This window comes from Symphalangus syndactylus, chromosome 19, assembly GCF_028878055.3.
Source record: "Symphalangus syndactylus isolate Jambi chromosome 19, NHGRI_mSymSyn1-v2.1_pri, whole genome shotgun sequence".
NCBI classification, from domain to species: domain Eukaryota; kingdom Metazoa; phylum Chordata; class Mammalia; order Primates; family Hylobatidae; genus Symphalangus; species Symphalangus syndactylus.
Window position 1 is genome coordinate 77,705,965 of NC_072434.2, and position 13,301 is coordinate 77,719,265.

General features: G+C 40.9%; 1 protein-coding gene across 3 annotated transcripts in view; it reads right to left on the minus strand.

Moving 5' to 3' along the window:
* PCNX2 (pecanex 2) overlaps positions 1–13,301 on the minus strand; it is a 352,029-nt gene that overhangs the window by 227,749 nt on the left and 110,979 nt on the right. For all 3 annotated transcript variants that reach the window (XM_063614016.1, XM_055234937.2, XM_063614015.1), the window contains exons 11-13: positions 12,871–13,024; positions 12,739–12,771; positions 3,391–3,562 (exon numbers count right to left, since the gene is read on the minus strand). In XM_063614016.1, coding sequence (XP_063470086.1) covers positions 3,391–3,562; positions 12,739–12,771; positions 12,871–13,024 — 359 coding nt within the window. The remainder of the gene's footprint in view (positions 1–3,390; positions 3,563–12,738; positions 12,772–12,870; positions 13,025–13,301) is intronic.

Here is a 13,301-nt window from a genome sequence, read left to right on the forward strand (position 1 = left end):
CTTTTTTACAGTAGCAAATAAAAATTTTAAAAACCAGGAATGAGGGAGATACCCATGTACAGAAAAGCAATTTGTAAACGGAAGACACATCATGCTCTTCATGCCCCAAACCTCTTTCTACAGATTATTGGCAAAAGGCACTTTTTAAGTCCCTACTTATTCTAAGAGCTGAGTTAAATGGTCCAAATGGACTATAGCCTTGTCTGATTTATGAATGGGAAGTATGCCTAAAGTTATTTGTACATTAATCTCCTTAGTACTTAAAGCAGACTTTCAGCTGGGCATGGTGGCTCATGCCTGTAATCCCAGCACTTTGAGAGGCCAAGGCGGGTGGATCACCTGAGGTCAGGAGTTCGAAACCAGCCTGGCCAACATGGCGAAACCCTGTCTCTACTAAAAAATACAAAAACTAGTTAGGTATGATGGCACACACCTGTAATCCCAGCTACTTGGGAGGCTGAGGCAGGAGAATCGCTTGAACCCAGGAGGCAGAGGTTGCAGTGAACCTAGATCGTGCCACTGCACTCTACTGGGTGACAGAGATAGACCCCATCTCACAAAAAAACAAAAACAAAACAAAAAACACAGACTTTTATGTTCATTAGTTCATCCTTTCAACAAATGTTTATTTAGTACCTCTAAATGCCAGACACTGCTAAGGATTGAGTGGTAAGAAAGCAGGCAGGGTCTCTGCCTTGCCTTTTCTGAGTGAATAAGCTAGTGAGAGAGACAGGCATTATTTCGGTATTACAAATGCAAGCAGATTGCTACAAAATGGGCTAAGGACTATGAAAGTGTGGGTAGTGAGAGGATAGACAATGGGGCCAAACTTAGGGAAATGAGGTGTTATGAGCCAGCATAATGAAGGGCGGGAGAGGCCGCAGAACAGCTTCCAAGTTGAAGGAACACAATGTGTGAGAAGGGGATGAGAAGGGGCCACAGTAGTTACGGCTCCAGCTTAAGCCACAGATCCCTGTGACCTGTAAGAGGTGGCACTCTATCAACACTAACCCACATTCAAGATCCCAGGAGAAGATGACTGGGAGTACCCAAGATGGAGTGTGGAGTGCAGAGAGAGAAAAGGCAGCATTTTGACATAGACAATTGTTTCTTGGACATCTTCCAAAATTATTTTATGCTTTCTCCCTCTCTAATCTCCAGGTCCTCGTGTGCCCTTGAGCTGTGGACTCCAACACTGCTGTTTGCAAAAAGAAGATGGCAAGAAAGGATGGCCCTGCAGTGTGCCATCATGAGTGAGCATCTCTGTCTACTCAAACTCTGATTTTTTCATTGCAGCTGACTTAGTGAGGAATATGGGTGTGCTAAGTTATAAAACATGAGAATGACAGAAGGCCTTGCTTGTTGTGTATGTGTTTGTTCCAACTGATAGAACTGAAAAAAACAGTAAAGTAAAAAATATCAGGAAGGATAGAAGCAAATATTCTTGGGCAGGAGGGCACTGACTGGGAGATCAAATTATGGATCTGTTCTTATTTTTTTTCCAACATGTTTCTGTTTCCTAATTGAACTCAGAGGTTCTCTGAAGCATGGTGCGTAACCCTTTGGCATTAAGAAGCTACTCTGGCCAGGCACAGTGGCTCACGTCTGTAATCCCAGCACTTTGGGAGGCTGAGGTGGGCGGATCACTTGAGGTCAGACCAGCCTGGCCAACATGGTGAAACCCCGTCTCTACTAAAAATACAAAAATTAGCTGGGCATGGTGGCACAGGCCTGTAATCCCAGCTACTTGGGAGGCTGAGGCTGGAGAATCGCTTGAATCCAGGAGGTGGAGGTTGCTGTGAGCCAAGATTGCGTCACTGTACTCCAGCTTGGGAGACAGAGCGAGACTCTGTCGAAGAAGAAGCTACTCTGCTTCTCAAATGATGTAATAGGAAAAGATGTGTTGTGGATGCATAGAAAGGTGGGCTTGAGGTGGGTTAGGCATTGGGGGAGTAAAGAATGAAGAGTTCACAACCAAAGCAGCAGGAAGAGGAACGGGAAGAAAGAGGGTGGAATGCCTACTAGGGTTTTCACCTATAAGGAGCATAAACAAAGCTTACACCATACCTGGGCACTCTCCCTAGTTCCACTAGAGAGATTCGGGGGGCTGTCACGGAGGTTGGGAAAGGATGATGTGGGACCAAAGGCTTTGACAGTCTCTTGAGTAAAATTTCTAGCTGGCAAGCGAGAGATCCAGCTAGTGATGTTGGTAGAAGCTGCCCTTTATCAACTCAGCTGGTCAATGTGATCACAGACAACAACAAGTTGGCAGGTGTGCAAACCCCTGGATGTCTCTGCAAGAATTCTCAGAGCATATGCAGTCGGGTCAATAGCGGAGCAATCACTTTGCATAATAGGGACAACAACAGCTGATGCTTGGTGCCCAGCGCTGCTCTCTATGTCTAAGTAAACCAACTCACTTAAAATTTTCAGTAATTTCTGAGGTGGCCAATATTTTTGCCTTTATATCACAGTTAAGTTTTGCTCAAAGTCATATACCTAGTGAAGTGGCAAAGCTGGAATTCAAACAAGCAGCAGTTTGGCTCCAGAGTCAGGGTTCAAAACCATACAGTATGCAGGTGACTTGTTTAAACAGAGCATGTTATGTAAAATACTGCCTAAACCTTAAGTCAAGCAAAGGGATTGGTGGAAGACTGGGTGATCTGAGTATCCAGGACTCCACCTGGACTGAGAACCGTGCCCATTCATGCTGCTACCCTGATGGCAAAACCATCCCCAGCAGGCACCATAACAACCATTCTTCAGATGGGCTTTTTATTTATTTATTTATTTATTTTATTTATTTTTTTTTTTTGAGAAAGAGTTTCACTCTTGTTGCCCAAGCTGGAGAGCAATGGCGTGATCTTGGCTCACCGCAACCTCCACCTCCTGGGTTCAAGCAATTCTCCTGCCTCAGCCTCCTGAGTAGCTGCAATTACAGGCATGCGCCAACATGCCTGGCTAATTTTTTGTATCTTTTTAGTAGACACGGGGTTTCACCATGTTGGCCAGGCTGGTCTTGAAATCCTGACCTCAGGTGATCCACCCGCCTCGGCCTCCCAAAGTGCTAGGATTATAGGCATGAGCCACCGTGCCCAGCCCAGATGGGCATTATTATAATGGACATTATTATAATGGGCATTACTATAATGGACATTATAGTGCTGCAACTTCTTGGTCATAAATATCAAAATCCTTTAAAAATAATTCCATAGTTGGATGCTTTGAGGGTTGGGCTCCCAGACAGTCTTTGATAGATATGCAAGCCAAGAGGAAAATGCACATCTCTTCACCCAATAATCAAGTAAGGAAGCTTAGAAATTCAGAAGACAAAGAGGAGACATACCCCCACCGCCCATATTCTTCCCCACAATCCCATAATTAACTCACCTATTAAGTAGTCCCTAGCTGATTGCAGAAACAATGGAGAGAAGAGCTTCAGGCCATACACAACGTAACTGGGAGGGTGCCTGGCTTTGGCCCCTGTATCAAGAAGCAAAATAAGGCCACACAGCACACAAAAATAGATTGGTCTGCTATATGTTATGATTTGGTTGTGTCCCTAGAAAACAAACACAATTTCTGAATGGTACGTTTTATTTTGATTAAATGAAAAAAGCCTCATAGTCAATAATTTACACTCTATCATGTAACTTATACCATATAACACATTTTCCCCCAACCACCACAATTCATATACAAAAAAAAAAAACAACAGGAAAAAAAGAAAATTTAAAAAAAAGTCTGATTCTTATTCTGTCAAACCAGAATGAGACTATCAAAAAAAAGTTATGCCTATCAATCTCAACAAGATTTACCTGAAAATTTAATTACCACCCTGAGAGAAAATCTAGATCTAATTCAATGCTTTCGCCAACATGAAATTTCCATTCATCTTGTTCATTTCAAGTGCAAAACTAATTTAAACCACTGTTTGCTCTACACTTGGGTGCCACTGTTAATAAGAAATAGAATTATAATTCGTGGGCTTTAATTTCCTAGTCTCTTAGAAAGCAAGACAATATGGGTACGAAGTTATACCTGCAGAGATTACATAAAATGTCTTAGTGTGCACAGTGGAATCATTCAGCTTTAAAAAAGTGTTATTTATACTATGTACATAGCATTTTCCTGTGAGGGATACCAAATATTTAGCAGACCTGATCTTATCCCTATGCCTATTGTTATGAGGCAAAGTAGAATTATTTTTTATTCTTCTTGAATGGATAGAAAAATTAAGGAAAAGATACAACATCAACTTTTCAGGGCAAAAGCCAACAAAAAATTTACATCTCATAAATCAATGCACAATTTATAAGATTCAGGGGGAAAAAATAATGAAAATGAATTGGGAAAAGTGTCTTTTGCAATTCATGAACTGCCTTGAGTGTAAAAAGGAAGGATTAAAGTGATATGGTTTCAGATGTGAATTTTTAAAGTCACTGCCTTGAACATGTTATATTTAGAAACGCAATTTAAATTGCCACTGCTTCTATAATAGAAATCGTCCTATTCTGAGACCATCTTTTAAGAGGAAAGAAAACACAGTCTGTCCATGGAGGCTGGCTATGTTTGGCCCAGAGTCCAGGTTCAGTCTTAAGAATACTTGTACTCTTATGAAATTTCCTTTTGAATCCAACTAGGTCATAGATTAATGGGTATGGGAATTCTTTTGTTGCATTTTTAAAAACTGAAGCTAAAGCCCAAGTTCAATCTAAATGCATTTCTCATCAAGTGAGTAGCAAAATAAATTTGTTGGTATAAATAATGATGCAGTATACAAATACACATGTATATGAAACATTTCCTCAAACTGGCATGGTTTAGGAAATATCATTAAATAGCTACTTTCCACTTGCTCTGATCTTTTTCTTTGATTAAAAGGTTAAAAATACATTATTCTAAAAATTAAAAGTCTTTGGCCTTTAACAAGTCTGAGATAGTATTTTGAATCTTCCAAGTCAAACTTTAGTGGGCATGGGAAGGTTTTCTTTGTATTTGTAATTTATGAAACAAAACTTATAGCACTGTTACAAAGAGCCTGCCCTCATCACCATGTTCCTGCTTTACCACATTTTCCCGTTCTATGTTTTGGGTCCCCAAACCATACTAAGCATTTTGTTAATAAGGGGCACATAAACCACTTTTTTTTTGAGACCGAGTCTCACTCTGCTGCCCAAGGCTGGAGTACAGTGTTATGATCTTGGCTCACTGCAACCTCTGTCTCCCAAGTTCAAGTCATTCTCCTGCCTCAGCCTCCCGAGTAGCTGGGACTACAGGCGCCTGCCACCATGCCTGGCTAATTTTTTGTATTTTTAGTACAGATGGGGTTTCACTATGTTGGCCAGGCTGGTCTCAAACTCCTGACCTCAGGTGATCCACCCGACTTGGCCTCCCAAAGTGCTGGGATAAAAGTTGTGAGCCACTGTGCCTGGCCACTACTTCTATTTGCCTTGATTTCTGAGAACACCTGCTAATAAAATGTCCCTGCTCTTCAATTCCTACTGCCACATATGAATCAATCATCAAATCTCCTAAGGACTGATTTTTTAATTTTTCCAATAGAAAAATTCCAGTAGCTCCACCAGCTGAAGTCTGATCATAATCTCTCAAAAACTCACTTGACACCATCAGTCCCCATCTGCTTTTAACCTTAAAATACACTGTGGGGAGCACCAATGGAATTCAGCTGGGGAGCATCTTGCAAGGCTATTGCACAAAAGCAGATCTCTGTGCGCATTTGCGTCTTCCATCAGCCCTACCTCCATAAGCCATCTCATCACCCAAGTGCTAGCCTCAGTGCAGAGAAAGAGCAAGGTTCAAGACTTGAACAAAAACTCCAGGAGTCCTGCCTGTGGCAAGCAGTGGTGCCTGTGGCTAAGTGACGAGGCAATCCTAATTATCCTCTTAGAGACAGTGGAATGGTCAGCTGCTTCGAATGTTCTGTTGTTGTGAAGTGGGGAGAAAGGTTTTTATTGTAAGGTAGCTGGGGTGTCTGGGAAAATTGTAAAGGCACATGGCTTGGCCTCAAGGCGAATGACCTGAGGTCTGTGCACAGCCTGGCCAGGTTGCCTCCATCCTCTCTCTCAGCTCTGCTGCATGTGCCAGCTCCAGGCTTCATTCCCTGGGACAGAAGAGAGTGCCTGACATCTGCTGAGTTGACAAATGTTCCTGTCTCCCCCACATTCAGATTTTTTTTTTTTTTTTTTTTTAAAGAAAGGATCTTGCTTTGTCATCCAGGCTGGAGTGCAGTGGCATGATCATAGCTCACTGCTGCCTCCTTCTCCTGACCAGCTATTCTTTTTGACAACTGATATAAAACAACAACAGCCACAACAGCTAATGTTCGTCTGGCCTTTCCTGCATCCCAGGCACTGAGTGTCCTACCTACTTCAAGTATATTCATGTAGCGAACCCTCAGAATATCCTGAGAAGCATATACTATTCTCATTTTGATAAGAGTAAACTGAGACATAAGGATGAAGAAACTGTCCCAGGCCTCACCAACAGAGAACAGCATGGCAGAGTAAGGACTGGAGCTCCATTTGCCTGGCTTCCTGTACCGACCATGGGGAGGCATGCAGGTGGCACTGGATTCTTCAGACCCAAGGACTCAGCCTGACATCATAAAATTTCATTCATACTCATCACTCTTTAAACACAGAATGTGAACATTATTCATGTGAAGCAAATTCGGAGAATGAGGAAAGCATCCGTGATAGTCGCAGGGTGTCAGTTTTTTCAAAGAACTCTGGGCAGAGAAAAGGGGTCCTTACTTGCAGAAGGTGTCGAAAACCCAGACATTCTCTGCCCATTTCTCGGCTGTTGCCATGTGACATTATGGTCACATACATTGAAGTCTCTCACTGCAACAAGGGTTTGCTGTGTTTTATAGTTTCTCACAATGGTGTAGGTTAGTTTAATTAAACATTATTTTTTGGTGGCTGTTGATGATTTCGTTCTTACTTTAGCTTTAGCAGTTCACTTGTGCAATTCAGAGCCATCCTAAATGTTCATAATCCTCTTTGGTCCTCCTTGTATGTGGAGCAAGCAAGGACAGCTGGGGGCGGGCACCCATCACCCCACTGTGACCCTAAACAGCAACTATTTTATGATCCACACTTTGTATATACAAGAGAATCCAAAATATTTTAAGGAATTCTCTTCGTATGGAAGAGAAGCAGCAGCCAAAGGGTTAAATAATTCTCAACAGGTTGTTATTGAGATATTAAGGTGCAACATCAATTTAAATATAGCAGAAATGTGATAGGCTACTTTAAAAATTGAAAAGAAATAGGCAAATAAGATTCTTTAAGCTTAGTTTATCGTTGAATTCTACAGAACAATTTATGTTAGGTCCAACTTCGTAACTTTCAGATCTGTGAACCCTGACAAAATGGCAGACGCAGTTGTCCAGGCAAGAGGGCAGCGAAATGGGTACCAAAGTGTTCATCAAGTGACATCCAGGGCACTCCACTCCGCTACCTCCTAGTTCACGTATTTTCCTACTGTCTCAGCACTGCCCTCAAAGGCAGTGAAAGAGAGCAGAAAGAGTGGTGACTTACATTCTGCCTTTAATCAATGGTAGAAATTAAGTATCATTTGAAATGGTTTCTGTTTTAACTAGTACATTTTGAGCAAAGACACAATTGAATATTATTTGAGAACTTTTCATCAAGATCCACTAAAACTAAGTTGACCTTCTTATTTCTTAGGATTGAGTATTGAGAAATTATTTCATGGCATTCAAAATCATTCCTCTGATAAGCACTACATTAGCCAGGTGATCAAGGTAAACATCAACAGAGATAAGTCATATTGATAATTTGTCCTGTTGATGTGATGTGATCCATATAACATGTTACCACTGTGGTTTTCCTCCTAAGATCCATAAGCCCTATCTTATCATGAGATAAACATCAGAAAAATCCCAGCTGAGAAACAGTGTACAAACTACCTGAGCAGTCCTCCTCGAAACTGTCGAGGTCATCAAGAACTATTAGTATATTGCCAGTCTATGTTCCTTGGATTTCTTCCAGTATCCACCTCATCCTATTTTTTTTTAAGTTTCCCAGAAACTGTTTCCTTTTAGAATCAGACTAATATTTTTCAGGCTTAAGGAAAATCTGAGAAATGGTCACAGCCAAAAGGAGCCTACAGAGACATGATAGCTATTATAATGTAATTTGGTGCCCTGGATGAGAACCTCAAACAGAAAAAGGGCATTAGGTAAAAAACAAGGAAATCTGAATAAAATGTGGACTTCAATAATAATATATCAATATTGGTCCATTAATTGCAACAAATGTATCATATTGTGACTAATGCTTGAGGTTAATACAGCGAAACTGGGAATGGGGTATACAGACACTCTTAGTACCACTTTCCCAATTTTTCTGTAGATTTAAAACTATTCTAAAATGAAAGGTTTACTTATAAAAAATAATCTCCAATAATTTCTACATAACCTGAAGTGGATACCAAATGTCTTCCCTGAATAGTAGCAACAGTTAATTGAACAGAATGCATAACAAGCTGTAGCCCTCACTCTTTGGAGTTTGTACTGTAAGGAATCCAGACACATATGTAAAGAGGAAGGAAACATTTACAGAGGACTTAGTATACTTAGTATACGCTAAAGCCTGCACCAGGCATATTACATACATTGCCCAGTGCACTCTTTTTTTTTTTTGGGACAGAGTCTCACTCTATCATCACCCAGGCTGGAGTGTAGTGGTGCGATCTCGGCTCACTGCAACCTTTGCCACCCGAGTTCAAGCGATTCTCCTGCCTCAGCCTCCCTAGTAGCTGGGATTACAGGTGCCTGCCACCGTGCCTGGCTAATTTTTGTATTTTTAGTAGAGATGGGGTTTCACCATCTTGGCCAGCCTGGTCTTGAACTCCTGACCTTGTGATCCACCCTCAGCCTCCCAAAGTGCTGGGATTACAGGCATGAGCCACCATGCCCAGCCGCCCAGTGCATTCTTGATTAAATCCAACTGATGTTACTCTGATTATCCATATTTTGCACAAACACAAAAACACTGCTAACAATTGCTAAGTGCTTCAGGCCAGATACTGTGCTAAACACACAGGGACACTGCATTGTTTCATTCTCTTGCAATCCTGTTTTATTATTTATTCCTCTTTTGCAGATGAAAAACCTATGATTGAGAGAAGTAAGTTTCCCAAGCTCTCACAGCTTATACATGGTATGGCTGCATTCAAATATGAATCCCGTATGCATTCGGTTACTCCAATATTTCTCAGTGTGTGATCTGTGATTGCCTCCACCATAATGACCTGGGAGTGTGTAAAAATGCAGATTACCGGGTGCTGTCCCAGCCAGTAGAGGGGAGGGGGGAAATCGAGCTCTGCCTCTGGCTTGCCCAGGTGATCCCAGGCACGCTGCTCTAGTTTTTCTCTGCCTCTTGGATATTCTACTGAATTTTGCTTTCTGGGTTATTATTAGTGGTTACTGTCAGTTAGACATATATGGACACCTGTACAAGCAAATTAATATCTTCATTCCTCATTAACATATTGCCATCTCTGATCCTCGAATTGCAATGTTTCAGTTAGACAGTATCCAACTCCTAATCTTTCTAAGCTCTCCCAGACCTATTTTCTTTTAGAATCAAACTAATTTCTTTTGAGCCCAGGGGCTACTATATCATACCTGTTGCCATGCCATTATTATTAATTCTGCATTTAAAATTGAAATACACAGTGTTAAGCAAAAATTTTATTTCATTTCACTATCTTCTGACTTTAACAACTTGCTCAAAATATGCCACCTGTGCTCTTAGAAGCAAGCAAAAAAAGAAAGGTCTGTCAATCACTCTAAGAGCAAAAATTGGCTGAATTTATTAATAGCTACCCTCCACAAATGTGCAAAATAGTGCAGTCTGAAAAGCAGTTTGGTTCCTTTCACAACCTCTTGTGAATAAAAATAGCAGCAAGCTTGAGAACTGTCTCTGTGTCCCAAACCTGGGTTCCCGCTCCTGACCATCTCCTTTCTAAAACTTTCTATCTACAAATGGGAGATAATAAATCTGTCTTCTAAATACCCACATGGTTCAGTCAGATTGCAACAAGAAATATTTTATAGCTACCATATTTTGTTTCTTCATTAGAAGTACTGGAGAAATGCCAACTCAAATCAGAGACTAATCTACTTAGAAATCTGTGTAAGCAAATTAATTACTGCAATAAACATAGTTATATGTCTGACTATGTCTTACAAAAGTGATTTCTTACTGTCTCACTATATGACATGTTTGCTCAGATAAAGGAATAGCAGCTTGATTGATTCCCCTAGGAACTAAATAATATAACTCCAACCTAGAGCAGTAGCACAGGGGCCATAGTAACAGACATTACAAATCCACAAGGATTATGCTGCTGTACTTGCCATCCACCTTGACTGGCATGTCCTGCATTATTTCTGAAAGGATATGCAGGAAAAGAATGTTTAACAGCATAGAACACCCCTCCCCAGAGTCATGCAGAAAAACAGTGACACTGAAGTGCAGTTAGGAGTGAGGAGAGTTGACTGAGGCAGGAGAATGGTGATGTGGCATCTAGGGTGGGCTTGAACAAAAAAGCTTCAAAGCTGTACATCTCTCTCACACCACCTAACCCAGATTTCTGATGATAATCACAACAATACATCTCAATACCCTAATTATGCTGCTTCTACTTATCTTGACATTCAGACTCTAGGATAAAAGAAGATGTATTACATGTAAACCAATTACGGGGAACAGAGGAATTTAACAAGATAGCAATGTATGCCATGTGATCGTCCAATTATAAGCTTTTCTTAATTACCATGAGCTAAACAGGAGCTATCACAGATTGAAAAATGGGTCCTAAATCCTGGATATAATTTTTTTTTAAAGCACAATAGAGGGAAAAATCAAGCTTTCTTTCACTGGGAGGGTTTTCCAGGGCCACAGGAGATTGCCACAACAAAGGAAAGACAGTGCTTAGCGAGCTGGGGAGTCTACCTGGCGGTGAACTCGGTACAGAGGCATGTGGCCCAGATGCCTGCAAGGGGCACTGCCCGTCCCATAGCACCCACCCCGTAGGCCACCGTGGATGAGCAAAGGGGCAGCAGGCTCAGACGAAAGCACTGTGTGTGTTTCAGAGTTCACAAAATAATGCCAGGGCACCAACAGATCAGCATAGGTGAGCTCAGAGTCTTTGTTGTGAATTAGCTCAAAGTTACAGAGATGAAAAGTAACAATATACATGAAAATGTGGAATAAAGAGATTAGCTTCATGTAAAAAGAATAAATGATTCAGGGAAATGCAAGTTAAAACCACAATGAGCTATTACCTCATGCCTGTTTTGACGGCTTTAATCAAAAAGACAAACGATAACAAGTGTTGGCAAGGATTTGGAGAAAAGGAAACCCTTCTATACTGCTAGTGGGTATGGAAACCGGTACAGCCATTATGGAAAACAGTATGATTTCTCAAAAAAAAATAAAAATAGAATTTTTAATTCTATTTGAACATGATCCAGCAACCCCACTTCTGAACATATATCCAAAGGAAATAAAATCAATATGTCCAAAAGATATCTGCATCATCATGTTCATTGCAACACTCTTCACAATAGCCAAGACATGGTATCAACCTAAATGTCCATCAACACATGAATGGATAAAGAAGATGTGGTATATACATATAATAGGAATATCATTCAGCCTAAAAAAAAAGAAGACCATCCTGTCATTTGCAACAACACTGATGAATCTAGAGGACATTATTAGGTTAAGTGAATTAAGTCAGGCACAAAAATAAATATACTGCAGGATGTCACTTACATGTGGAATCTAAAAAAAGTTGAACCCATAGAAAAAGAGAATAGAATGGTGGTTACCAGGAGGCAGTGGGATGGGAATGAGGAAAGACTGGCTAAAGGGTACAAAGTTTCAGCTGGACAGGAGGAAGGAGTTCTGAAGATCTTCTGTATAGTATGGTGACCATAGTTAATAATAATACATTGTTACACTCAAAAATCGCTGAGAGTAGATTTTAAATGTTCTCACCAGAAAAAAAAATGATAACTATATGTGGTTTTAGACATGTCAAACAGCTTGATTTAATAATTCTACAATGTATACATATATCAAAACATCACCCTGTACCCCATAAGTATATACAATAAATTTTAAAAATAAGAATAATGATTCATGCCCATATAATTATATCACTAATAATAAGAGCTAACCTTTATTGAGCCATCTCTATGTGTCAGGCACTGTTATAGCACATTACATGGATTATTTAATCCATGTAGGCACTTCCATTAGACCTATTTACACATAGGGAAACTGAGGCATGAAGAGGCCCAGTATGTTGTTCAGTGTCAAACATTCAAGTGGAGGAATCAGGACATAAAGACAGGCAGTCTGATGGCAACGTCTGTGGTCTTCTCCCCAGACTGCTCGGTCTTTGCTGACTTGAATCCGGTGGGATAGGAAAGACTCTGCACACACTCTCCACCCCCTGCCCCACACCTTCCCCCATACCACCCACACCATGCTCTCAGATCTAGCTGGAAGCTGGCCACCATGCACTTATATATATATATTTTGTATTTCTATTTTATATTCGGTATAGAAAGCTAGGTACACACTTGGCCCTTTGACTAGATTTTGGCTTTTTCCCTGTCTTCAACACAGACAGACAAGAAAAGCTACTTGCCTGTATTTGGAAACTTACGTGTATTGGAGAGGCGGGGTCAGGCTGAACACTCTAAAACACAAATCAGAAGTGTCTGTGTCATCATCTCATGATTTCAAGGCTACATTAGTGACAGCACACGCTACTGGTAAGAATTAGATGTGGTCTTGCCTTTAGCAGGGAGTACTGGCAGCTGGCCATGACGAGGCAGAAGAGGAGCACCCACATATCTTTGCAAAAGCCTTGGCTCAAGGTCAGAAATCCAAGGAGGGAAACCAGGACAATGAGTAAAATCGCCAGTACATTCTCCTTGACGTCTTCAGTTCTGTGCAAAACATATACATAAAGGCAAAAAAAAAAAAGAGAGTAAGTTTTCCCTTTTTTTTTTTCCTGAGATGGAATCTTGCTCTATTGCCCAGGCTGGAGTGCAGTGGCATGATCTCAGCTCACTGCAAGCTCTGCCTTCCAGGTTCAAGCAATTCTCCTGCTTCAGCCTCCAGAGTAGCTGGGACTACAGGCACCTGCCACCACGCCCGGCTAATTTTTTGTATTTTTTTTTAGTAGAGATGGGGTTTCACAATGTTAGTCAGGATGGTCTTGAT